Source organism: Jaculus jaculus, chromosome 3 (genome assembly GCF_020740685.1).
Source record: "Jaculus jaculus isolate mJacJac1 chromosome 3, mJacJac1.mat.Y.cur, whole genome shotgun sequence".
NCBI lineage: Eukaryota > Metazoa > Chordata > Mammalia > Rodentia > Dipodidae > Jaculus > Jaculus jaculus.
The window spans coordinates 167,613,410-167,639,405 of NC_059104.1; the positions used below are offsets into that span (position 1 = coordinate 167,613,410).

Here is a 25,996-nt window from a genome sequence, read left to right on the forward strand (position 1 = left end):
TGGTGGGAAATGAATGGGCTCCGGAGAATCCCGAAGCCTGCCGGACAGCTGGTCTTGGATTCACAGTGGCAAAAACAAGAGAGACCCTGTCTCAAATAAGAGAAAGGCTGGGGCCTATACCCTAAGGTTGTCCTTTGACCTCCACACATGTGCTGTGGCCTGCACTCACCTTACACACATGTGTGCACACACATGTGCATGCACACACACATACACACACACAGTACATCATCCTGGGGCCCAGAATTCCCAGACTTTTTTTTTTTTCCTTTTTCAAGATAAGGTCTCACTCTAGCCCAGGCTGACCTGGAATTCACTATGTAGTCTCAGGCTGGCCTCGAACTCGTGGAGATCCTCCTACCTCTGCCTCCCGAGTGCTGGGATTCAAGGCATGCATCCGGTTTTTTTCATTCTTCTTTTTAGAATTCCTGAACATTTTATGAATTTAGTTGGGCAGTTCATATGTAGCAGGACACAGCAATCCGTCACAGGGGAAATCCCAGAGGAGGCCAGAGGCCTGGAGAAATGTGGGAGGAGGCCAGGCCAGTATTCCCAGTGCCTGTCTGTGGCAGGGGAAGGAGAGGTGGTCAACCCTGCTCAGGGGTAAGATTATGGCACAGGAAATCAGAGGAGCTTCCAAGCTTTCAGTCACATGTAACCTGATGACCCCTGGGTCCTTCCTCAGGTCCTGGCACTCTGTCACATTGCGGTGGGACAGCAGATGAACTTGTACTGGCTACACAAGGTAAGGGACACTGCTGGTCAGGGAGGCGGGGTCGGAGTCCTTGTAGCCGAGGAACAGCCTGGGCATGCTGTCCCTCCCCTGGGTCAGGGCTATGACTGCTCTGGTGGCTCCGCTAAGCCCTTACTGTGTCAAGTGTCATCTCGGCAGCCTGCCCTGGATTGGCTGTCACAGCAGTCCTACAAAGTCAGTGTCACCGTCCCACGGGGACACCGAAAGACAGGTTACGCCGCATGCCCGAGGTCTCCCAACACGTGAACGGAAGGCCTGGGGTTCAGCCTCGCAGCCACGCACTTCACTGGCTCGGTTCACGTCTCACGTGAGAGTCCTAGCTACTGGCCAGCCCTGGACTCTTCGCCTTTCTCTTTAAATTCCTTCCATGAGCTCTGGTGATGGCTCTCGGGATGGCCCACACTTCCCACTGCGCTGACGGGATCCTCCCTGAAGCTGCCCTGGGACAGTCACTCCCAGCTCCCGCTGCTGGAGACATCTCCGTCCCCCTGTCCCCCATACCTGCCTCTCCTCTGCTTCTAGCCCATTGCTCTGGCCTCACCCTTGCTCACTCTCTCTCTGAGTCCCTCCCTGGTTACTCCTTCCCTCTGCACAGTTTTGTTTTGTTTTTCTCCTGGAGAGGGGCTCTCCCCCCCCCCCCCCCGCGCTCCCTCCAAACCTCTCCCCCTGTGAGCAACCCTGATACATTTCATAGTATTCCTAGTGTCAGTTTCCATCGGGTTCCATGACCTAACCCACTCATCCGGTACTATTTTATTTTATTGGAGAGAAAGAAAGAGGCAGATAGAGAATGGGCATGTCAGGGCCTCCAGCCGCTGCAAGTTCCAGACGTAGGCACCACTTTGTACATCTGGCTTACGTGGGTCCTGGGGAGTTGAACCTGGGTCCTTTGGCTCTGCAGGCAAGCACCTTAACTGCTAAGCCATATCTGCTACTTTTTACAGACCAGACATACTGGCGCTGACCATTTCTCTGCCTTTCCCTCAACTCCCCCGCCCCCGTCCCACTCTGTACCCCAGGCCTCAGCTGATTTCTATTCACATACACACCTATGCTGAGTAGATTTCCAGTGACTTCCCTGGAGAACCATCCTGATAAGACAATGGCACCCTCTGAGGAGCACTTGGCCATTAAGGAAGGACTAGTCTATCTATTTCTCTCCCCCACCCCTTTCTTTCTCTCTCAGGCAGAAATGCCCCAAAACAACTTTGAGCCCATGAGATGGGTTCAGAGTGACTGCAAGGAAAAGGGCTCACTTTAACAAGAAGTCAAATGCAAAGGTGTGGGGCTTGGGAGCCTGTCGTGGATGACTGGAGTCCTGGGGAGATGAGAAGCAGTGCTGGCCCTGTCCTGACTTCCTCCCACCGATTTCTCTGTCCCCAGGCCTCTGCCTGGCTTCAGCAGCCCCCTCTATGAGGCACTTTCCTCTTCCTGTACTTGAAAGAAAGCACAGACTGGAAGCTGGGGTGTACACGCTGTGGTCACCCCCTGGGGCCGTGCCTGAGTCTCAGTAGGTCAGGACACACCTTCTTGATCCCAGTGGAGAGAGCCACTGAGCCAGCCAGAGGGGGTGGAAAGCAATGCAGGGTCAGATCCCTTCGTCCAAGCTGCTCTCTGCTCCAGGGGGCCAGGCGTGCCTTCCTCCCCCCGCATCCGCCTGTGAGTTTTCAACAGAAGGAAGGGCCTACCCGGGGCGGGCATGGTGGCGCACGCCTTTAGTCCCAGCACTCGGGAGGCAGAGGTAGGAGAATCGCCATGAGCTCGAGGCCAGGATCTGCTAGATCAGGATGACTGGGGTGGTCAAGCAGGACTGAAAATTCTACTTAAATATTGTTTTCAAGACTCTTTTCCGTTTTTTTTGTTTGTTTGTTTGTTTGTTTTTGAGAACGAGAAGGAGAGAGAAAGAGACACACAGAGAGAGAGAGAGAGAGAGACAGAGAGAATGAGCACATCAGGGCCTCCAGCACTTGCAAATGAACTCCAGACACATGCGCCCCCTGGTACATCTGGCTTACATGGATCCTGGGGAGTTGAACCTGGGTCCTTTGGCTTTGCAGGCAAGCACTTTAACCGCTAAGCCATCTCTCCAGCCCTTGTTTCCAAGATTCTAAGGGGTCTTATGCATTTCACCTGTTTGGTTTCATTTATTTAAGTGATGTGTCTATGGGTGCTCACATACCACCACATATGGACAACCTTGAGGCATTGGTTCTCTCTCCTTCCACCTTGTTTGACCGTCCATCTTGTCTGCAGCAAGGAGGACCAGTCCAGCTGGCCCAGGAGCCTGGGGGTCCTTCTCACTCCACCTCCCGTTGCCATGGGCTCGTTGAGATTTAGACTCATGCACCACTTTGCATCTGACTCCACGTGGATCTCGGCATCCAAGCTCCAGTTGGCAGACTTGTGGAAAAGTCACCTTAACCACTGAACCATCTCCCCAACCCCTCAATTCATTGTTGACTGTGTAATACACTGTTCCAAGAGCAGACATACAGAAAAGTGTGCAATGAAAATCTTCTTAGCCGGGCATGGGGGCACACGCCTTTAATCCCAGCACTCGGGAGGCAGAAGGATCACTGTGAGTTCGAGGCCACCCTGAGACTACATAGTTAATTCCAGGTCAGCCTGGGCTAGAATGAGACCCTGCCTCAAAAAACAAAAACAAACAACCAAACAAAAAAACCCTCCTTCCTGTCTTTGTAGACATAGGTTAAGCATTTGAATGTGCATAAACATTTCTTTTTTCTTTAAACACATGTAGTCTGGTGTATTTTCATCCTCTTCTCAATGAAAGGCTTGGGGCCCCTTCTTGAATACAGTGAGGACATCTTCATTCAGTGCCTATCACTTTTTTCTGTTCCCTGCTCTGCACATTCCCTAATTCCCTAGGTATGTAGCCAGGTCATGCAACATTGACCCAAGAGAAAAATAAATAAATAAATAAATAAAGACTGGGCTGAAGGGCTGGCTTAGTGGTTAAGACGCTAGCCTGCAAAGCTAAAGGACCCAGGTTCGATTCACCAGGACCCACATAAGCCACATGCACAAGGTGATACATTCTTCTGGAGTTTGTTGGCATCAACTAAAGGCCCCGGCATGCCCATTCTCTCTCTCTCTTTCTCTCTCTCTCTCTCTCTCTCTCTCTCTCTGACTTTTTTTTCTCTCTCTCTCCCTCTTTCTCTTTCAAATATAAATAAAAATAAAATATTTTTTAAATGTAAAAGACTGAGTAAAGTTTTGTGGGTTTTTTTTTCTTTTTTAATTTTTTTTTAAAATTTATTTACTTGAGAGAGAGGGAGAGACTGTGCATGCCAGGGTCTTCTGCCACTGTAACTGAAATCCAGAAGCACGGACCTCCTTGTGCATCTGGCTTATGTGGGTTCTGGGGAATTCAACTTGGGTCCTTTGGCTTTTCAGGCAAATGCCTTAATCGCTAAGCCATCTCTCCAGCGGCCACCCCCCCTGCCTTTTTTTGGGACCAGGTCTTGCCATGTAGCCCAGGTTGGTCCCCAACTCACCATCGTCCTGCTTCCACCTCCTGAGTGATGAAACTGTAGGCATGTCTCACCACATCCAACAAGAATCTGTACTTTCATAATTTTGACCCTGACAAACGTCTTCCCTCTCCGCAAGGCCCCAGTCAGCGATCCCTTGGCAATTCATGGCCATGCCTATGGGAAGCCCTCTGCCCACGTGAATGAACTGATGTCTTGGTCCATTTGAGAAGGAGATGGCTCTTCACAGTACTTTCAACCTATGTTTCCTTTATGCTGTTAGGTTGCGTGTTTTTGCAGACCTGAGTCATTGGAATTTCCTCTTCATATCTTGTGCCCCTTGACCATGGGACTTGCTTCCTGTGTATTAATTTGCAGGAGCTCGTTCAGGAAATTGGCCCTTTGGTTGATGATGATTTTGCCTGATTTGTAATTCATCTTAAAAAAAAAATTAGGGGGCTGGAGAGATGGCTTGGCGGTTAAGCGCTTGCCTGTGAAGCCTAAGGACCCCAGTTCAAGGCTCGGTTCCCCAGGTCCCACGTTAGCCAGATGCACAAGGGGGCGCACGTGTCTGGAGTTCGTTTGCAGAGGCTGGAAGCCCTGTCGTGCCCATTCTCTCTCCCTCTCTCTCTATCTGTCTTTCTCTCTGTGTCTGTCGCTCTCAAATAAATAAATAAATAATTTAAAAAAAATTAGGGCTGGAGAGATGGCTTAGCAGTTAAGGCACTTGCCTGCAAAGCCAAAGGACCCAGGTTTGATTCCGCAGTATCCACATAAGCCAGATGCACAAGGTGGCACATGTGTTGGAGCTTGTTTTCAGTGGCTGGAGGCCCTGGCACAACCATTCTGCCTCTCCTTCTCTCTTTAATAAATAAACAATAAAAATATTTTTTTATTTGAGAGAGAGAAAGAGGCAGATAGAAAGACAGAATGGGTGTGTCAGGGCCTCTAGCTACTGCAGACGAACTCCAGACAAATGTAACACTTTGTGCATCTGGCTTACATGGGTACTAGGGAACTGAACCTGGGTTCTTAGATTTTGCAGGCAAGCGCCTTAACCGCTAAGCCATCTCTCAAGCCCTGTAATTCATCTTTTCACTTTGCTTATTGTATTTGTGCCATAGGGATTTTTATTATCCAAAGTACTTAAATCTGTCTTTTGTTTGTTTGCTTTTCAAGGTAGGGTTTTCTCTAGCCCAGGCTGACCTGGAATTCACTATGGAGTCTCAGGGTGGCCTTGAACTCTCGGCAGCGATCCTCCTACCTCTGCCTCCCGAGTGCTGTGATTAAAGGCGTGCGCCACCACGCCCGGCACTGTCATCTCTTTTTATGGCCCATGTGTTTTTTTTGTGTGTGTGTGTCAGACTTGGAAAGGTCCTTCCCACTCCAGGATGATACAAATTTCTCAGTGATATCACTTGGTAATTATATCTTGTTGCTTTTTGACATTTAATTTTTTTAATCTTTCAGAAGTTATTTTGGACTATGGTGTGATCTTACTTAGCTTGTTTTAGACGGTTCCCGGCGCTTCCAGCTGTCTCCACCAAGCAGCTGGTCTTTCCCCTCTAATCTGAGACCTTTGATCATACACTATACATTTTTTAATCTTTTCTTTCATTTATTTGCAAGCAGAGAGAGAGATAAAGAGAGAGAAGAGAGACAGCTATTACAAATGAACTCCAGATGCATACACCACTTTGTGCCCATGACTTCATGTGGGAACCCAGGTAGTTAGGCTTTGCAGGCAAATGCCTTAACCACGGAGCCATCTCTCCAGCCCTGCTGTACGTTTTTTAAAGTGTTGAGATCTCTTTCTGAACTCTTTTTTTTTAAATATTTTATTTATTTGACAGAGAAAAAGGGAGAGAGAATGGGTGTGCCAGGGCTTCCAGCCACTGCAAATGAGCTCCAGATGCATGTGCCCCCTTGTGCATCTGGCTAACACGGGTCCTGAGGAATTGAACCTGGGTCCTTTGGCTTTGCAGGCAAACACTAACCTCTAAGCCATCCCTCCAGCCCTCTTTCTGAACTCTCTCCTATATCTCTCTGATCTTAAACCAGTGTCATGTTGTTTTGAAGGTGACAGTTTTATTGGACTTTTTAATCCTGACCTGTGTTTATAGTCCCTGGTTTCACTGAGTCCTGAGGAGGAAAGGACAGAGAGGTTTAGGCCTGGGCAGGGAGGGAGCCACCCAGACTGAACATGCTACCGTAGCCCAACTCCCATCTCCCATGAATCCTGCCTACCAAGAGGAGTCCTGGGAACCCAAGAGGAGAGAGAAGGTTGAGGCATTTGGGGGCCTTTGCAATAAATAGGAGACCCCTCCCTGAGACACCCCTCCTGCCCACTTAGCACCCAAATCAGCTCATATGCCACCTCTGGTAGGTGCTGGTCACAGCTCCCACCTTCCCAGCTATCCTCTTGTACCCCAAATGGTCGGCCCCACTCCTGTTATGCGGTCCCCATTTGGGGGGTTTCAGCCCAGGGCCTGCAGTGAGGAGGGCTCTGTGGGCAACGCAGGCCAAGGTCCAGAGAGAAGCCGCAGGCTCCGCGTGGCCACAGGAGGCGCTGCTGAGCTGGGCCAGGCCCTTCTGAGCCCCCAGCGGCGACCTCAGCAGCGCTAGTCCAAATTCAGACTGCTCTCCAGTGGCTGGCCCAGGTGACAGTTCTTCCTGGCAGCCATCTTCTGTCCCTCAGCTGCATTCAAGGAAGGAGCCCCAGGACCCTCCTGTGGCCCTGCACTGTGTTTATCATAACAGCCCTGAGCAGCGCAGCACGTACTGAGTGCTGACTGTGTGATGGACTTTCACCATGCTCTGTCCACTCCTGACCGGCATCCTATTCCCTGGCCATCATGGCACTCACGTCTCATAATGGTTTCCTTTCCTTTTCCTTCAAGGCAGGGGCTCACTCTAGCCCAAGCTGACCTGGAACTCACTCTGTAGTCCCAGGCTAGCCTTGAACTTGCGGCGATCCTCCTACCTCTGCCTCCTGAGCGTTGGGATTAAAGGCATGCGCTATCACGCCTGGCTGGTGGTTTCCTTTTGGTGTGCAGCCTCTGCGCTAAGCGCCTTACTTCCATTGTCTCAGTTTTCTGGCCCAAGCCTCGCTGTCTCTGAGTCCCAGCTCAGAGAAGCTCCTTGAAGGTGTTAGCCTCCTCCAGGCCACAGAGCCAAGATTTTGGCTCAGAAATGTTAGGTGTGGGGACCCAAAGGCCAGGTACCTCCAAGAAGCCAACCCATTACTCCTCTGCAAGGCTAGATATCAACTGCTTTGGGTCCCAGAAACTAAGCAAGATTCAAAGAACAAATGAGGGAGAGAGAGAGGGAGAGAACAAACAAATGAACCACTCCATCCTCTATTCCTCCATTGCCACCATAACCAGCCAGCCATCCAGAAAGACAAAAACCCAAGGCTGAGAGCTGGGCGTGGTAGCACATACCTTTAATCCCAGCACTCGGAGGCAGAGGTAGGAGGATCACTATGAATTCGAGGCCACCCTGAGACTGAATAGTGAATCCTAGGTCAGCCTGAGCTAGACTGAAACCCTACCTCAAAAACACCAAAAGAAAAAAAAAAAAAAATCAGGCTGAGCTGAGTTCTCAGAGGACAGTGGTCTGCCTCGGGGCTCTGGGGCAGGTGTGGGAGTGGGGTCACACACGCTTTTGCAGGCCCGCGTCATTCCTGTGGCTGAAGGACACAATGGGGAGGAAGTCCCACACCAAACTTCCGGCAGTGCTGCCGAGCTTGATGTACTGCTGCGGCAACTGTAAAACCGTGATGAAATTTTAATTGTATTAGGATTAGGAGGAATTCGTTTTATTGCAGGGACTTCCGCTGACAGTCTCCTATTGTGATACGGTGTCGCAGAAATGGCCCTTCTGAGGCGCCCGCTGCTTTACGTTGCCACAGTAGACAGATGCCAGCCTAGAGCAGTAGGGAAGAGTGTTCTGGGGGGGGGGGGGCCAAGGGGAAGGGGGGCTCCCCAGGAACTGCAAGGAACTTCAGGTCTCTCCAGGGAGGATAGGAGCAAGAAGGCTGAACTTGGTTACACTTAGTTTGGGAGTTTCAGATGCCATCTGTCCCCACAGAGCTCTGTCTGCTGAAGATCTTTCTAGACCCCTCAGAGCTGTGCTCCTCGCTTCGCTGGGCTGCGGGTGTAGCTCAGTCAGCAGAGCGCTTGCCTAGCAGACACAAGGCTGTGGGTTCGATTCCAGCACTCGGGAGGTGGAGGCAAGAGGCTTGGAAGTTCAAGGTCATCTACCGCTACATAGCGCGTCTGGGTTATGTGCCTTGCAGGGCTTGGGGACACCTAAGCAACAAGCCTGGGAGATGGGACAGTGGGCAGAGACTCTGTTGCTCACAAGCTCTGGCCCCGAGCAAAGCTTGCCTCCAGGTTACTGATGGTCCACTGGCCCAGGGAGACCCCCTGATGGCTTCAGACACTCTTGTCTCCTCTCTGGCCTCTCTTCTCTTTCTGGGACATCCTTACTCCCCTTCATCCATCCCTGCGCCCTTCAGCCCACGCCAGCCTCTCTCCTTCCCCGGCCTTCCCAGATTCTGCACCCCTCTCCGGCTCTCCCTTCTCCAAAGCCTCCAGCCCCTCACCCCTGCCTTGACTGACTCCGCCCCGTACTTCCCTTTCCAGCTCGGTCTGGTGGTCATCCTGACCTCCACGGTTGTGGCCATGTCGGCTGTGGCCCAGCTGTGGGAGGACGAGTGGGAGGTGCTGCTGATCTCCCTGCAGGTGAGTAGGGTGAGAACAGGGGCAGTGCCCCCCAGGAACCTGGCAACCCTTTCCTAGCATTCCTGTTTCCCCACACCAAAGCCCCAAGAGAGAGCAAGGGGGAGGTCCTGGGCCATCCAGCAGGTCAAAGGTGGGGACAGTGCTGCACACCGAGGTGCATTGATTCCCAGTGTCCCTGGCTGGCAAATGGAGACGGGGTTGCCCGACCCGTAGGCAGAGAGGCTGTCAGTGTGCTGGTGAACTGAACGTCCGGGCATGGCTGTGAGTCCCAGGCCGTCTCTCCTCACACACAGGGCACAGCGCCGTTCCTGCACATGGGTGCCCTGGCGGCCATCACTGCGCTCTCCTGGATTGTAGCCGGACAGTTTGCCCGAGCGGAGCGGTCTTGTGAGTGTCTCCACATCACGTCTGCCCTTCCAGACTCCCTCAAGTACCAAGTTCAACTTGAGATGCCCCTACCCAGACTCTCCTGGGTGGTCCAGGGATGAAAGGGTCTGGTTCCCAAGTGGCCCACATTTGCCATGGAAGGATACCCCAGATTCCTGTTCTGAGTCCCTCTGTCTGTCTACATGTGTGCATGCGTTATTGGCGAGGCCCACCCTTCAGAGCACTGGGGTCCTGAATTCTGCCCTGTCCAACCTGGACTGCCTGTTGGGCCTGGTGGGAGCCAAGCCACCCCCAAGGGTGCTCACGGCCATATCTGCAGCCTCTCAGGTGACCATTCTCTGCATCTTCTTCACCGTGGTCTTCGCCCTCTACCTGGTGCCTCTCACCATCTCCTCTCCTTGCATCATGGAGAAAAAGGACCTGGGCCCCAAGCCCGCCCTCATCGGCCACCGCGGGGCCCCCATGGTGAGTGTCCCCTGAAGGTTCTCACGGGCCAGGTAGGGTGAAGGCAGCTGCCATTGCAGGAGAGGATCCTATTGGGAAGTGGATGGAATGTCTACAATAGAATAACAGGAGTGGTTCTTAGCTCTTTGGGGAGGTCTGTGGGAAGGACTGGTGAGAATGCCCGGTGAGCCTGGGTGGACACAGATCCTGCAGAGCCCTGAAGGCTGCTGCTAGAAAGATCGACCGCTTGTCCTGAGGCTCTGAGCTGAGTTCCAGTCCAGCACTTCCAGGCCTTGGGTCATGGATGCCAGGAAACAGCTGTAGACAAGTAGCCTGGGTCTGCAACCAGGCCGTGAGAGCCCCTGCCAGCCTGGGCCAGGACAGCGGTTGTCACTCTGAGCCCAAGCTGATGGAGGGAAGGCAGTTGAACCTGACTGAAGAACAAGGTCAAAGTCAGTGCTGGGCCCTGCTATTGAGGTGCCCCGCACCCCCCCAGGAGAGCTGCAATTAGGCTGGAGAGATGGCTTAGCGGTTAAGGCTCTTGCCTGCAAAGCCTAAGGACCCATGTTCGATCTCTCTCCAGATCCCACATAAAGCCAGATGCACAAAGGTGAGGCAAGCGCAGGGTCGCACATGCCCACTAGGTGGTGCAAGCGTCTGGAGTTCCATTGCAATGGTTGAGGGCCTGGCGTGCCAATTCTCTGTCTCTAAAATAGAAAAAGTATAAGGGCCTAAGATCAGTCCCCAGTACCTACGCAAAACACTGGGTGCTATGGCGCTTGCCTGTCTATAATCCCAGCGCTGGGGAGGGGAAGACCCGAGGAACTCTGGGGTTGACTGGCCAGGCAGTCTGGCCTAATTGCTGAGCTCCAGGCCAGTGAGAAACCCTGTCTCAAAGGAAGTGGAGAGTATTCCTGAGCACTACACCTGAGGTTTTCCTCCAGCTTCCACATGCGTGTGCACGCACACATGCATACACGCCATCCCACACACAAACACTGCATATAAAGAAAGTCTCGCGCGCACACACACACACACACACACACAAGTGGAGAGAGCCATCGAATGATTCTAGTGCCACGTCCACACTTGTCAGTGTTCTGATCTCTTTTTATCTGCTGTAGTGAAGCAAATTCTAAACATCGGAGCATTCCCCTTTCATAGTACAGGGTGTGTCACTTAAAGACTTCTTATTGCTTTTTTATTTATTTATTTATTTTTATAGAGGGAGAAAGACAGAATGAAAGAGAGAGAATTGGCACACCAGGGCCTAAGCCACCACAATCGAACCCCAGACACTTGCGCCACCTACTGGGCGTGTGTGACCTTGCACTTGCCTCACCTTTGTGTGTCTGGCTTATGTGGGATCTGGAGAGTCAAACCTGTTCCTTAGGCTTCGCAGGCAAGTGTCTTAACTGCTAAGCCATCTTTACAGCCTTTGTTGTGTGTTTTTATTTTATTTTTTTGTTTTTAGTTTTATTTTTTATTTTTATTTATTTATTTGACAGTGACAGACAGAGAGAGGAAGAGGCAGATAGAGAGAGAGAGAGACAGAGAATGGGCGCGCCAGGGCCTCCAGCCACTGCAAATGAACTCCAGACACGTGTGCCCCCTTGTGCATCTGGCTAATGTGGATCCTGGGGAATCAAGCTTCGAACTGGGGTCCTTAGGCTTCACAGGCAAGTGCTTAACCGCTAAGCCATCTCTCCAGCCCTGTTGTGTGTTTTTAAATTTTTATATATTTGCAAGGAATGAGAGAAAGAGAAAGAGGCAGATAGAGAGAAAGAATGGGTGCACCAGGGCCTCCAGCCACTGCAAATAAATTCCAGATGCATGGGCCACTTTGTGCATCTGGCTTATGTGGGTACTGGGGAATCAAACCTGGATCCTTGGGCTTTTCAGGCAAGTGCCTTAACCACTGAACCATCTCTCCAGCCCCCTTTTTTTTTGAAACAGAGTCTCGATATGTAACCAAGGCAGCAGTTCTCCTGCCTATGCCTCCCTAGTGCTGAGATTACAGGCACATAGTGCCACACTTCACACATAAGGACTTAAAAAAAGCATAGCACATAGGGCTGGAGAGATGGTGCAGTAATTTCTTGCAAGCCTGCTGGCCCAGGTTCAATTCCCTGACAGCCATATAAGCCAGACAGATAAAGTGATGCATGTATCTGGATAGCATATGCAGTAGCAGGAGGCTTTGGGATATCCATGCTCCCTAACCCTTCTCTCTTTCACAAATAAATAAAACTATTTAAAACAAACCATAAGCACAGGCTGGAGAGATGGCTCAGTGGCTAAGGTACTTGCCTCCAAAGCCTAATTACTTGAGTTCAATTCCCCAGTACCCATGTAAAGCCAGATGCACAATGGCGCATGCATTTGGAACATCTGGAGTTCCTTTACAGTGGCTAGAGGCCCATTTTCTCTCTCTGTCCTGTCTCTCGCTCTCACTACTTGCAAATAAATAAATAAAAATATATTTTAAAAAATCATAATCACGGGCTGGAGGGATGACTTAGTGGTTAAGGCATTTGCCTGCAAAGCCCAAGGACCCAGGTTTGATTCCCCAGGACCCACGTTAGCCAAATGCACAAGGGGGCACACACATCTGGAGTTCATTTGCAGTGGCTGGAGGCCCTGGCACACCCATTCTCTCTCTCTCTCTCTCTCTCTCTCTCTCTCTCTCTCTGTCTTTAAATAAATAAATACATAAATAAAAAATAATAAAATAAAAAAAACATAATCACAATAGTGTTAGAATACCCAGTCAAATTCCTTAATATGGCTTAATGTCAAATCCATCTTTAGTCTTTGTTGTCTCAAAAATAACTTTATCTAGTGTAAAAATCAGGGTCCAAGCTGGGTGTGGTGGCGCATGCCTTTAATCCTAGCACATGGGAGGCAGAGATAGGAGGATCACTGTGAGTTTGAGGCTACCTGAGACTACATAGTACATTTCAGGTCAGCCTGGGATAGGAGACCCTACATCAAAAAGCATATATATCAGCCGAGCATGGTGGTATATACACCTTTAATCCCAACAGTCGGGAGGCAGAGGTAGGATTGCCATGAGTTGGAGGCCACTCTGAGACTACATAGTGAATTCCAGGTCAGCCTGGGCTAGAGTGAGACCCTACCTCGAAAAAAAAAAAAAGAAATATATGTGTACATATGTATGTGTGTGTGTGTGTGTGTGTGTGTGTGTGTGTGTATATATATATATATATACACACACACATATATATATTTCCTCTTTTCAAACTACCTGAGGATATGCAGTAAGTCATCATTTCACAGTAGCACACTGTTGCTACAGAATACCAGAACGTAGTCCTCCCATCTTTGTGTCTGCTAACCAGCCTCTCCTGTTACCCCTACTCCAGCCACTGTTCTGCTTTTTAATTCTATGAGGTCAATTTTTTAGTGGTGGGCTTTAGGGGCCAGCTAGGGTCCCCTCCATGTTCCTGTGAGTGGCCTGTGTACATCCATGTCTGGGTACAGTGTCTGCTCCCTACCCCCGCCCCAGCATATCTGCATTCGGGCCCACATGCACATCCCTTGAAGACCCCGTGCCCATTGTCTTTCTCCTCATTGTGCCTTCGTATTTGGTTAAACTCGATCCAAAGCAGGCTTGCTACACAAGCCTGAGAGCCTGGGAGGCCCGAGACTGCCTGAGTTAGGTCCACAGCATCCACGTGAGAAGCCGGGCAGCCTGACTCCGGCCCTGCGGGGAAGAAGGTGTAAATCAGTGAATCACTGGGCTCGCTGCTCAGCCAGTCTGGTTAAGTGAGAAGCTGTTTCAAGGAAGCAAAGCATAAGCATGATATAAAAGGACACCCGGTCTTCTCTGAACACATGTGCACGCACATCTGCACACACGTGCACACGCTATACATATATCATACACACCCACGTCCCTCCCCCCCCCCAAGAAATTTCCTCTTAGATTCCTGGTTTCCTTGTTTGTTTGTTTTGCTTTGTTTTTGTTTTTGTTTTTCAAGAGTAGGGTCTCACCCTAGCCCAGGCTGACCTGGAATTCACTATATAGTCTCAGTGAGCCTTCTACCTCTGCCTCCCAAATCTGGGATTAAAGGCGTGCCACTACACCCCATAAGAGCCTGTTTTTTTTTTAATTAGTTAATTTATTTATTTATTTATTTGGCAGAGAGAGAGAGAATGGGCACACCAGGGCCTCCAGCCACTGCAAACAAACTCCAGACACATGCGCCACCTCATGCTTCTAGCTTACATGGGTCCTGGGGAATTGAACCAAGGACCTTTGGCTTTGCAGGCAAACGCCGTCACCACTGAGCCATCTCTCCAGCCCTGTTTTTTTTGTTTTTTAAATAACAGTTTCACTCTAGCCCAGGCTGACCTGGAATCCACTGTGGAGTCTCAGGGTGGCCTCAAACTCACAGCGATCCTCCTGCCTCTGCCTCCAGAGTTCTGGCATTAAAGGCGTGCGCCACTACACCCAGCCCTTGTATGTTTGGGGGGCTTTCCTGAAGCCCTGAGTCTGGCTCAGGAGGGCCCAGTTTCCCCACCTTTTTCTAGGAGCTTAATGCTTAACAAGGAGACCTTAGCAATGCACTGCAGCCTAGGGGATAACTTCCCTTCGCCGTCTGCTATCCCCGGGATAATAGGGGCTATGCTTTCTCAGCCAGCTCCAAACGCTCAGCTCTTCCCTGGCAGCCTGGTGTCAGGCCGCCTCCCTGAGGAGGGGAATGTGGTGAGTTTGGGGAAATAGCAGTGTGGCTAGAGCATGAAAAGGTGGAAAGGAGAGTGGCTCAGGACTCCTTTGCACCCGGCCCCTTGGCTTCCTTCCTACCTGTCCTCCATCCCCACCTACCTGGTAGAAACCCCATCCCTGGTTGGGTGCTGACCTCTTGTGGTAGCAAGAAGTATGACAGTTAACCCTGACCACACAGAACCTCAGACAGATTTATTAGAACATGATTGTCCCAACCTAAGGGCCCTCAGAGAACAGCGAGTCCACATCTGCAGTTGGGCAAATACATCCGTAGGAAGGAGAACTCACACAGGGTCACAGTATTGGATCTTTTGATTCATCTGCTATACTGTTGCCATTTATTAAGCACTCTTGGGGAGTTGGGCACATGCTAGGGGCTCTTAACTCATGCAGCAGTCCAGAAAAGAAGAGGCTTATAATCGTGCCTGTATAGATGAGAAAAAAATATATTGAAACCCCATCCGGTGTGTCTTCCCCCTTCTAGGATCACCACCAGGCGTGGGCTCGGGGATTAATCAAGAGGGACCTGGCCCAAGGCTGCCATAGAGCCACAGGCCTGTGAGAAAGACTTCCTGCTCTTAGAGTCTTAGCTGAGTGCTTGGGATACAGCAAGAGCGATTCTGGTCAGCGCTAAGGTGTGTCAAGTACCGGCTGCATCAGGTGCAGCGGACCATAGAAAGCATTCTGCCTGCCTCTCCCACCAAAACTAAGATACATGCGACTCAACAGATGAGCGGGAAGACCTCAGAGCAGCTCAGTACCTGAGGCCACACAGCTGCTCTTTGCAGGAGCCAAGTGACAGCCAGGCCTTGCAGTCTGGAAGCCTTCCATCGACTGGGGAGGAACCATCAGCTGAGCCTTGGCTCTTCCCTTATCACTCCTTTCTCCCCAGCTGGCTCCAGAGCACACGCTGATGTCCTTCCGGAAGGCCCTAGAGCACAAATTGTATGGGCTCCAAGCTGATGTCACTATCAGGTAGGCATGGTGGGGAAGAGACCCTTCTCCATGCAGGGTAGATGTATGGAATAGGCCAGGTACCTTTCTGTGCAAATGAACCTCATGCCAGAGTTCAGGATATAAAACACAGAACACACTCTCTTGTTTCAGGCAGGAGTTAGGAGTGAGGACCTGGAGTCCTGGCCACAGATACACTGGAAAGAAAGTTACATCTGCACGGCAGAGCTCAGACTCAAGCTTGAAGTTAGCAAGTTGAGGAGCAATAGGAATCACTGTGGTGCCTTTGTATTTTGGAAGACCACACAGTCAGCGTGGTGGCGCACGCCTTTAATCCCGGCACTCGGGAGGATCACTGTGAGTTTGAGGCTAGCCTAGGGGCTACAGAGTGAGTTCCAGGTCAGCCTGGGCTAGAGTGAGACCCTACCTCAAAAAAAAAAAATGGTGTGCACATTTTCTATCTGTAGAAACTAAAATGTGTATTATTATAAATGTCATAGAAATCCACAACAAACTCATACCAGAGGTTACCACTGAGGAGAGGAGAGGCGAGGCTGCCATATATCACTGCATAGATTGTGCACTAAACGAGGACACCACATATTTGAGGTCTCAATTCCCAGTGGAGGCAGTGTAGAATCGAGTCCCACTCACATCTTTCTGGCACGTGGTGGTAAAATGCCTTGAAGCATGGGAAACACTGAGTAAGCTATTGCCAGCCCCATTGGGTAAACAAGGATGGAGTAGGCATGGCATTTGGTAAAGGGACCTGCATTGGCACTGCTGTCATTATGCCAATTAATAGACTTGGTTCCAAGCCAAGTTCTACTACTTAGTGGTCATGGACCTTGAAGTAAGTACTTCCCTCTCTTAGCTTCGATTTCCCCATGGTCAAATGAGATCTAGCACCTACACTCCAAGGTTGCTAAGAGGAAAGACCCCAACCTGTCCCCAGCCTTCCCTCCTTGGCCGTCTTCCCCTCCCCCTCGCCTCCAGAGAGAGCCATCTGAAGCTCTGGACTTTGGGGTCCCCACTTACCCAATGCCCTTGCTGTACAAGTGGGAAGTCTGGAACTAGCTGAGAGATGGGCAGATCCACGGGGGCCCCTGAGGGTAGAGAAGAGTGGTCACTCAGGGCGGGTGAAAGCCCTGCATTGATGGTGACTGTGGCCCTCTCCCGCAGCCTGGACGGCGTGCCCTTCCTCATGCATGACACCACCCTGCGGCGCACCACCAACGTGGAGCAGGCGTTCCCAGAGCTCGCCCACAGGCCCGCTGCCATGTTCAACTGGACCGTCCTGCAGAGGCTCAATGCCGGCCAGTGGTTCCTCAAGGTCTGCCTCGTGCCCCTCCGAGCCATGGGAGACGTGGGCAGGGTCCCCGAGGAGGGAGGTGGGTGACCATCAACTTACGGGATCCTGGTCAGGCTGGCATCCTGCATCAGGCCTCATGGCTATCACTGCTGGTCGGGCTGCATGCCTCCACTGGCTTTCCCTGGTGACTGACAGACTTAAGACTAACCCTAGAGCTGAGGGTGTAGCTCAATTAATAGAGTGCTTGGAGCTGGAGGGATGGCTTAGCAGTTAAGGCGCTTGCCTGTGAAGCCTAAGGACTCATGTTTGACTCTCCAGAGCCCGGGTAAGCCAGACACACAAAGTTTAGGCAAGCGCCAGGTCGCACATGCCCACTAGGTGGTGCAACCGTCTGGAGTCCAAGTGCAGTGGCTGAGACCCTGGCACGCCAATTCTCTCTCTCTCTAAAAAAAAAAAAGCCAGGCGTGGTGGCGCACACCTTTAATCCCAGCACTTGGGAGGCAGAGGTAGGAGGATTGCCATGGGTTCAAGGCCACCCTGAGACTACAGAGTTAATTCCAGGTCAGCCTGGACCAGAGTGAGACCCTACCTTGAAAAACCAAAAAAAAAAAAAAAAAAAAAAGCTTGCCTAGCATGCACACGGCCCTGGGTTCAAACCTTAGTAGTACATAAACCAGATGTGGTGATGCATATTTGTGAATCACAGCACTTGTGAGGTGGAGGCAGGAGGATCAGAAGTTCAAGGCACACTCAGCTATAGTGAGTTTGAGGCCTGGGATACATGAAACCCTATCTTGATTACATACATACATCAATCATACATACTTGCTCTAGAGTCGAGGTGCCTCTCTGACCTGGGGACTGGGAGATGTTCCAAGCCAAGTGTTCTCTCGGGAAACAAGTACAGGTAGAGAGATGAGGATTTGGGGCTGGGGGCAGGGCGGGGTCTCCGAGGACCCCTCTGGGCCACAGCCATCAATGTCCCAGCAGACACTGATAGTGCCACACTCCACTGTCTGGAAGCCATGCTAAAGCTCTGAAGGGCTTGGTGACTTGGCCTTGCGCGTGTCTCTGCCAGACCGATCCCTTTTGGACAGCCAGCTCCCTATCACCCTCGGACCTCAAAGAGGCCCAGAACCAGTCCATCTGCAGCCTGGCGGAACTCCTGGAGCTGGCCAAGGGCAATACCACACTGCTGCTCAACCTCCGTGACCCGCCCCGCGAGCACCCTTACCGCGGCAGCTTCCTCAACGTCACGCTGGACGCCCTGCTGCGCTCCGGCTTCCCGCAGCACCAGGTGAGACCCTCCGGGCGCCCCAGGCTTGGCCCAGCACCGGTACAGGCTCACCTGCCCTCTCTCCAGACTTCAGCTTCCCAGTTCTTAATCTGGGCCATTATGGTGACAAGGAGTGGGGGAATCTCGCAAGTCCTTTCACATGCTCTTGTTCTCCGGTTTCCTCAATGGAGTATGGCCCCAAATCACCTCAGTGTGCTATTTAGGGGCAGAGGAACCCAATACTGCCTCTGTGGCCGCCCAGCCTTGCTACAAGCTGCTGGCTGGGTGCACAGGAGGGGATGTTTGGCTTGTCTGTCTTGTCCTGACAAGAGAAACTTCCTAAGTTCTTGCCAGAAGGCATCACTACTGTGGACTGAACAGGGGCGGTGGCGGGGCGGGGGGAGACTTCTCTAACTCCTCGCCTCCATTTTGCGTAAGAGAAGGCTGACCCCCCCATCCCCTGCCTCGCAGGTCATGTGGCTGCCTAACAAGCAGAGGCCCCTGGTGCGGAAGGTGGCTCCAGGCTTCCAGCAAACATCTGGCACCAAGGAGGCCATCAGCAGCCTCCGGAGAAGCCACATCCAAGGGCTGAACCTTCGCTACACTCAGGTGTCCCGCCAGGAGCTCAGGTGCCCGGCCCCAGGAGAGGTTGAATGTCCCCCAATCCAGTGAGCCCCTCACACCGCTGGAAACAGGGCAGGATGCTCTGGGGAGCTGGGCCTGAGGGTTCCGGGGTAAGGGGAGGAGTCATGGCCAGAGCCAGGCTTGCCTGTTTCTAAGATTTCCAACACACCTTCCTGTAAAATGTAAGGATGACAGGCTATAAGGGGACATACCAGCGTCCCCCACAGCAAAGCGTGAGTCCAACTGGCCAACCACTGTCTCCCACCCAGGGACTACGCGTCCTGGAACCTGAGTGTGAACCTCTACACTGTCAACACCCCGTGGCTGTTCTCCCTGCTGTGGTGCGCCGGGGTCCCATCGGTCACGTCAGACAGCTCCCACACCCTGTCCCAGGTGCCTTCCCCACTCTGGATCATGGTGAGTTGGAGATTGTCCAGGACAGAGGACATCTTGGGGAGCGGTGGGGAGGCCCACCTGCGGGGGCTGCCCCTGGGGAGGGCTCAGAGTAAGGACGGCTCTGGTGGGGATGCAGGTTGAGGCAGAGCAAGGTGGTCACAGCCTCTGGGGTCTACACTGAGGTGCTGTGGGACCCAGACCTGTCCTACGGGGAAGACCACATCACCTAGGGGAGAGAAGTCAGCAGCTGCCTGAGCTTTTGCCTTGGTGCTGTTGATTATTTTTGGCTTTAAAGGAAAGGGCGCCGATGGGAAACGGAGCGCGGGTTTGCTCAGAGAACAGTTTTTGGTTTTCTGAGGCAGTGTCTCACTCTCACTCAGGCTGACCTGAAACTCACTATGTAGTCTCAGGATGGCCTTGAACTCATGGCGATCCTCCTACCTCTGCCTCCTGAGTGCTGGGATTAAAGGCATGTACCACCACGCCCTGCCCAGAGAATAGTTTTTGTATAGGAGCGTACTTGCGTGGATCACCGAGCACCCGAGACAGGCCGAGCTCCTGTTCCGGCTCTCTGTCCCACACTGGGAGAGCCCCAACAGTGACAGAGAGTCTTCCACTGCCACCTCCTTACAGATGTGACAAGCAGGCAGGGAGCTCCGTGGCTAAGAGGGTGACAGCGTTGGAGAGTCAGATGGTTATAGACGGTCTCCTGGGAGAGGGGAGCTGGCAGGGGGGTGGTGCCAGAGGAGGGGAGAAGGAGATGGTGGCCTGCACCATGGGCTTCAGACACTGGAATTCATCGCGACCCCTTCTGAGGCTGTCCAGTTCCCACTGCCCATGGTCCTTCAAAACTTCTGTAGAGACTCCTCTGAGGTGACATGAAATAACCAGCAGGTGGCAGAAGTGAACACGCTGGAGTCTTGAGGCCCAGGGAGGTGACAGTAAGGGCCCTTTCCCTGAGTTTTCCTGAGGTTAGGAGAACTGAGGCCACACACCCAACCCATCCCTCCCAGCGCCTGTGCTTCACACCTTCCTGCCCAACCACGGCGCCACGCACCTGTTTACAAGGTCACATGCCCCCCTTTCAGGCACAGAAGACACCTTGCATTCACATACAAGACCTATCTTACAGCGTTGGGCTCTTGTTTCTAAGCCTCTGTGAGTTCACAAATGCTCCAGGCTTAACACACACCATTTCTACCCCACCTGTGCATGTGCATCTGGCTCTTGTTCTAAGCCTCTGTGAGTTCACAAATGCTCCAGGCTTAACACACACCATTTCTACCCCACATGTGCATGTGAACACACATATGCACACGGCCCCAGCCCAGTGCTCCGGGAGCCCACGCCTACAAGTTGAAACCTTAAGCCCCCTCGAGGTTGGTCGTAGGAAGTCCTCCAGCCCGTGGCCCCTCATTCGCGGATGGATGGGGCCATAACTGGACGCTGGCCTTGGGCCATCTATCTGTCCACAGCCCCCGGATGAGTACTGCCTCATGTGGGTCACCGCTGACCTGCTGTCCTTCACCCTCATCGTCGGTATCTTTGTGCTCCAGAAGTGAGTAGAGGCCCCGCGACACCTCTGTGACCTACCTACCTGCCCACCCACCCACCCCTCAGCAGAGGCTGGGTGGCCTCTGGAATGAGCATGTAGCGGGGTGCCCAGGGCCGAGCACTGCCCCGATCTGCAGCAGGGGCCTCCCCTGGCAGGTGCTGGCTCCTCTGCGGCCAGCCTGTCCCGCTGTCAGCCAGGGCCACTGGGTTTTCTCCTAGCGGCACTGCTGCCTGAAGACCTCCCACAACCTCGGGACAGCTGCCGCGTGGGTGGGCTAGGTGGTGGAGTGGGGAGGGCTTAGGGCCGGCCTGGGACCCGGCAACCAGGAACCATGGGGTTGGGGTTGGCTCTTGACTGACGTTCTCTCTCTGTCCCATCCTGCTCTGATCGGCGCATGTCCCTCCTTTCTCCCCCTCCCCCTTTCTGCTGCACTCTGGCCTCTCACAGCTATCACTTGATCAGGTAATTCTGGTGTGCTCTTCCTCCTCTGCCTCTTTCCCCCTCTGGCCATCCCTTTCCAGTTCTGTCTGAAAAGCTGCGGTTCTCCAAGCCCCAAGCCCGGCTCACCCTGGCCCATGTCTCCCTGCCTGAACCACCTGCGGAAATCCTCTTTCAGCTCCACCCTCTTTTTTCTTTTTTTTTTGTTTTTTTAATTTGAGACCCAGTCTTACCATGTAGTCCAGGCTGTCCTCAAGTTTGTAATGCTCCTGCCTCAGCCTCCTGAGTGCTGGGCTTTGCCCTTCTTGTCTGGTCATGTGTGTGCCTCGTATGTACCTCCACCCTCTGTTCCGCCTGTACTTTCCATAGGCAGAGATGAGCCTTTTCTTGGCAGGACCCATCCCATCTTCCCTCAGCACCACAGCGTCCCCCCTGGGGAGAGGCTTCTTGCCAGGGCACCCCCACCCTGAAGTCCAGCACTCAGGGACGCCTTCACCACCTACCGAGTGCTGAAAGTCGGTTTCCGTCTCGCTCTCACACTCTGGTGGCTTCTTCCTCTCCGGCATCCTTCCCCGTGGTCCACACTTTCGGTTTATCTTTCTGCGGCTCTCCCGTTGAGTTATTTCCACTCTCCGACTCCCATCCCTGCTCCTTTCCTCCATTTCTCCTTGGGAAGGGCCCTGCCAAGGTTTCCTGACCCTGATGTGCCTGGCTGCAGAGACCCTGGCCTAACATTTATTTCTGAGATGGGACCTAGATCTTAGGAATCCAAGGCAACCTTAGTCAGGTACCTTAGGTCCTGTTGTGTCATGTAGCTTCCCTCACCAGCTTCTAAGAGGAAAGCCTGCCCCCGGCTATAGGACTGAGCCCTTGAAGGGACATTTTGCCAGTCTATCTTTCCTCCATCTGTTACCTGGTATGATGCCGTGTGTCCAGCAGACACAACCAGGACAGTTTCATTGTCTCCCAGGAACTGCCAGATGGAGGAGGGAATGTGAGGGCTTCATCCTTTCATTCATTCCCCCCCAAAAATACTTGCCCAGCACCCACAACACATCAGGCACTGAGGCTGGTGCTGGATGCCCAGTGAGAAGGCTTGCCCTCAAGGATTGGCAGGGCAGACAGCCTAGCCAGGATACCTGCTTCCCCATTCTGCCCTATCCTGCCATGTTTTTTCTTTCTATTTTTTTTTAAGAATATGGAACGTTTCAAACAACAGATACTTATTCTTTTTTTTTTAATTTTTTTTGTTTATTATTTTTATTTATTTATTTGAGAGTGACAGAGAAAGAGGCAGGTAGAGAGAGAGAGAATGGGTGCACCAGGGCATACAGCCACTACAGATGAACTCCAGATGCATGTGCCCCCTTATGCATCTGGCTAACGTGGGTCCTGGGGAGTTGAGCCTCGAACCAGGGTCCTTAGGCTTCACAGACAAGCGCTTAACCGCTAAGCCATCTCTCCAGCCCTACTTATTCTTTTATTTATTTGTTTGACAGAGAGAGAGAGAGAGAGAGACAGAGAAAGAGAGAGAGAATAGGCAATCCAGGGCCTCCAGCCACTGCAAACAACTCCAGACACATGTGCCCCCTTGTGCATCTGGCTAATGTGGGTCCTGGGCAATTGAACCTGGGTCCTTTGGTTTTGCAGGCAAAAGCCTTATCTGCTAAACCAGCCCTCTGGCCCTCTATTTTTTCTTTTTCTGAGGCAAGCTCCAGACTGGACTTTTTTTTTTTTAATACGAGAGAGAGGGTGAGAGAGAATTGGCACAGGGCCTTCAGCCACTGCAATTGAACTCCAGACGCTTGAGCCACCTCGTGCGCATGTGTCACATTGTGTATCTGGCTTATGTGGGACCTGGAGAGTCAAACATGAGTCCTTAGGCTTCTCAGGCCAGCGCCTTAACCGCTAAGCCATCTCTCGAGCCCTGTCCTGCCAACCATGTGCTGTCTGCCCATTTCTGCTGCGCTGACCCCATAGAGAATCTCACAGTGAATTTCTTGTGAAGTCTTGGCTGCTTCCACCCACCCAAGCAGGGCTCAGTCTCCTGCGGGGTTGCTTGTTTCCAAACAGCTCCACCCTGAGTCCCTCTAACACTCTTGATAGGGACCTGTTAAGACCAGTTGTACGCAAAGCTCCACTGCCACCTGCCCTCACCTGAGTCCTTCCCATCCTCCCCGGGGCTCCCTCTGGCCCTGCTCAGCCTGTGTGACAGTGGAGCTGTCAGGGGGCCACTGCTGGGGCTTCCAGAGACAGACGTGTCTCCCAGGACAGGTCATCAGAATACTACCTGCTAAGCTTCTTCCTCCCTAGACTGTCGCATCCAGATACCTGGAGGCACCTGGGACAAAACTAATGGAACCATCTTTCTGGGCCTGGGAGGCTGGTGAGGAAGTTGAGAGGAAGGCAGGAGAACCCTGGCTGAGAATTGGCAGGCTGCGATTCCAGCCCCTGCTGTGGGTCTCAGTTTCCCCATTTGTGGCCCTTGTCTCTGAGGCCATGTCAAGAGAGGCTCTGGAAGTGGGCAGGGTCTCTGCTCCAGGATGGCTGGGGAAGAACCTGTTGCCCATGGGGCCCTCTCTGCAGGTGGCGCCTGGGTGGCATACGGAGTTACAACCCTGAGCAGATCATGCTGAGTGCCGCTGTGCGCCGGACCAGCCGGGATGTCAGCATCATGAAGGAGAAGCTCATCTTCTCAGGTGACAGCCTGCGCCAACCCTGTGCTCAGGGCTCCGCACCCACACACACCCACACACGCCTGCCCACATGCTGACGTGCACAGACAAACAAGCACCTCACATGCACTCCACTCCAGACCCCATGGCTGAGTGTCATGGTTAGTGGACAAGGGTGACATGTGGGGGGAGTCTGGGTAATGGGGTGATCGGAGGGAAAGGTCACTTCGGGGGGGGGGGGGAACAGGTATGCTCCAAGGCTGCGTTGCTTGCCTCGGCATCACATGCTAAACAGTATCCCACGGAACCATGACTAGAAGTCAGCAGACCTTTCCTGAAGCTCAGCTCTGCACCCAGCACTGGGACAGAAATGTCCTTGAGGGGCTCTGTACAGTGTGGGTGCCACACCCCTGCAGACTGTGATGTGAGGGGGTGCCTGGGCAAAGCAGGGGCTTGCTTGAAGGATATGGTCCTGAGGAGGTCCCATCTCAACCTAGAGGACTTGGAGAGACTTTTTTTTTTTTTTTTTTTTTTACAAAATGTTTTATTTATTTGAGGGGGACAGAGGAAGAGAGAAAGAGAGAATGGGTGCACAAGAGCTTCCGGCCACCGCAAACGAACTCCAGGCGCATGTGCCCCCTTGTGCATCTGGCTAACGTGGGTCCTGAGGAATTGAACCTGGTTCCTTAGGCTTTGCAGGCAAACGCCTTAACCACTAAGCCATCTCCCCAGTCCAGGTCTTATTTTTTTAATTTCACTTATTTTTTTTTTTGCATATGTGTACACACATGCACATCAGGGCCTCTTGCTACCGCAAATGAACACAAGATGATTATACCACTTTTTGTGTCTGGATTACGTGGGTGGCTTGGGACATGAACCCAGGCCAAGAGGCTATTAACCACTAAGCCATCTTCCTTGCCCCTCTGAGTCAGATTTAGAAAATGGGGTATTGATGGGTGTGGTCAGTCCTCAGGAAGAGCAGATGACCAGACAGTGAACACTGGGCACCAAGCCCATGAAGGTGTGATGGCTCTCTGTGTCTGAAAGATGGAGTTCTAAAAAGCAGACCAAGAAGGGATCTGACCTCCAGGCTCAGTGCCCACAGGTTCAGGGCCAGCAAGAGCCAATGGATACGTCAGTTTTTTGAGTACCTTCTCCCCTCACCTGCCAGCCATCCTTAGGGCCTGTCGTCCCCACTCATGTTCTGTCCCCTCTGGTCCAACAGAGATAAGTGACGGCGTAGAGGTCTCCGATGAGCTCTCCATGTGTTCGGACAGCAGTTACGACACCTACGCCAACAGCACAGCCACCTCGAGGGGCCCTCGAGGGGGAGGCAGCCACACCAAGACCCTCACAGACCGGGCTGGGCGTTAACTGAAGATCCGTCTGCCCAACTTGTACCTGCTACAGAAACAAGAAGGGTGGGAGAGCGGGAAGCGACTAGATCTGGAACGCCCTGGGAGCTGGCTCCCAGCTCCACGGCCTCCCCATGGGCTCTGGCCCCTTGTCGGCACCACTTCCCTGGGGCCCAGAGGGACCAGGACTCTGGCCTCACAGATGCCCCTGCAGGCCTGGGGCTCCTTCATCCAGGAAGAGAGGGGCTTTTCTCCTGGTCCATTCTTGCAGCCCTCCCTCACCTCCCCGTCTAGAAACGTTGGTGAGTCACTGGGCCATGCCATATCCTCTGTGGCCATGTCATCTGTGCTCACATGTGTCTGCCCACCTGCCTGTGTCCTGAGGCAACTGACTCTTATTTAATTCATCCTGACCTGAGGATCTGGGCTGGGCCTCCATCCCAGCCTAGCAGCTCCATTTTCCACACCACTCTCAAAGCACAACAAGGAGGCTCAGCCAAGAAGGAAAGCCAGTGGCTGTGGTGAAGACACATCCCTCTCCCACCCCGACCAGCCTGCTCCAGCCACTGACGCAGCTGGCATGGCCAGAGGCATGGGCTCAGGGCTGTTCTGTCTCATGCCTAACTATCCAACAGGCCTCTGGGGCAGAAGTGGCCCTGAGGCCTACGAGAGCCACAGACTGATGTAACCTCAGGTTTTCCCAGTGGTGGCCATAGGACAGGAGCCACCTGGGAAAAGTGCTCTGGGCCCAGTCAAGCATGAACCTCTGACCAAGGAGGCTTACAGTGGAGGAAGCCAAGGCCAGGATAATTAAAGCTGCCATCTTGA

At 52.6% G+C, this 25,996-nt stretch overlaps 1 protein-coding gene across 6 annotated transcripts in view; it reads left to right on the forward strand.

Moving 5' to 3' along the window:
• Nucleotides 1-25,996, forward strand: part of Gdpd5 (glycerophosphodiester phosphodiesterase domain containing 5) — a 105,565-nt gene extending 79,569 nt beyond the window's left edge. For 5 of the 6 annotated variants that reach the window (XM_045145917.1, XM_045145916.1, XM_045145921.1 and 2 more), the window contains 13 exons: nt 686-745; nt 8,898-8,996; nt 9,290-9,383; nt 9,703-9,848; nt 15,473-15,555; nt 16,717-16,867; nt 17,925-18,143; nt 18,594-18,751; nt 19,016-19,163; nt 20,618-20,700; nt 21,145-21,159; nt 23,722-23,834; nt 25,039-25,996. In XM_045145917.1, coding sequence (XP_045001852.1) covers nt 686-745; nt 8,898-8,996; nt 9,290-9,383; nt 9,703-9,848; nt 15,473-15,555; nt 16,717-16,867; nt 17,925-18,143; nt 18,594-18,751; nt 19,016-19,163; nt 20,618-20,700; nt 21,145-21,159; nt 23,722-23,834; nt 25,039-25,187 — 1,518 coding nt within the window. In that variant the 3' untranslated portion in view covers nt 25,188-25,996. The remainder of the gene's footprint in view (nt 1-685; nt 746-8,897; nt 8,997-9,289; nt 9,384-9,702; nt 9,849-15,472; nt 15,556-16,716; nt 16,868-17,924; nt 18,144-18,593; nt 18,752-19,015; nt 19,164-20,617; nt 20,701-21,144; nt 21,160-23,721; nt 23,835-25,038) is intronic. The other variant, XM_045145920.1, reaches the window with a different exon arrangement.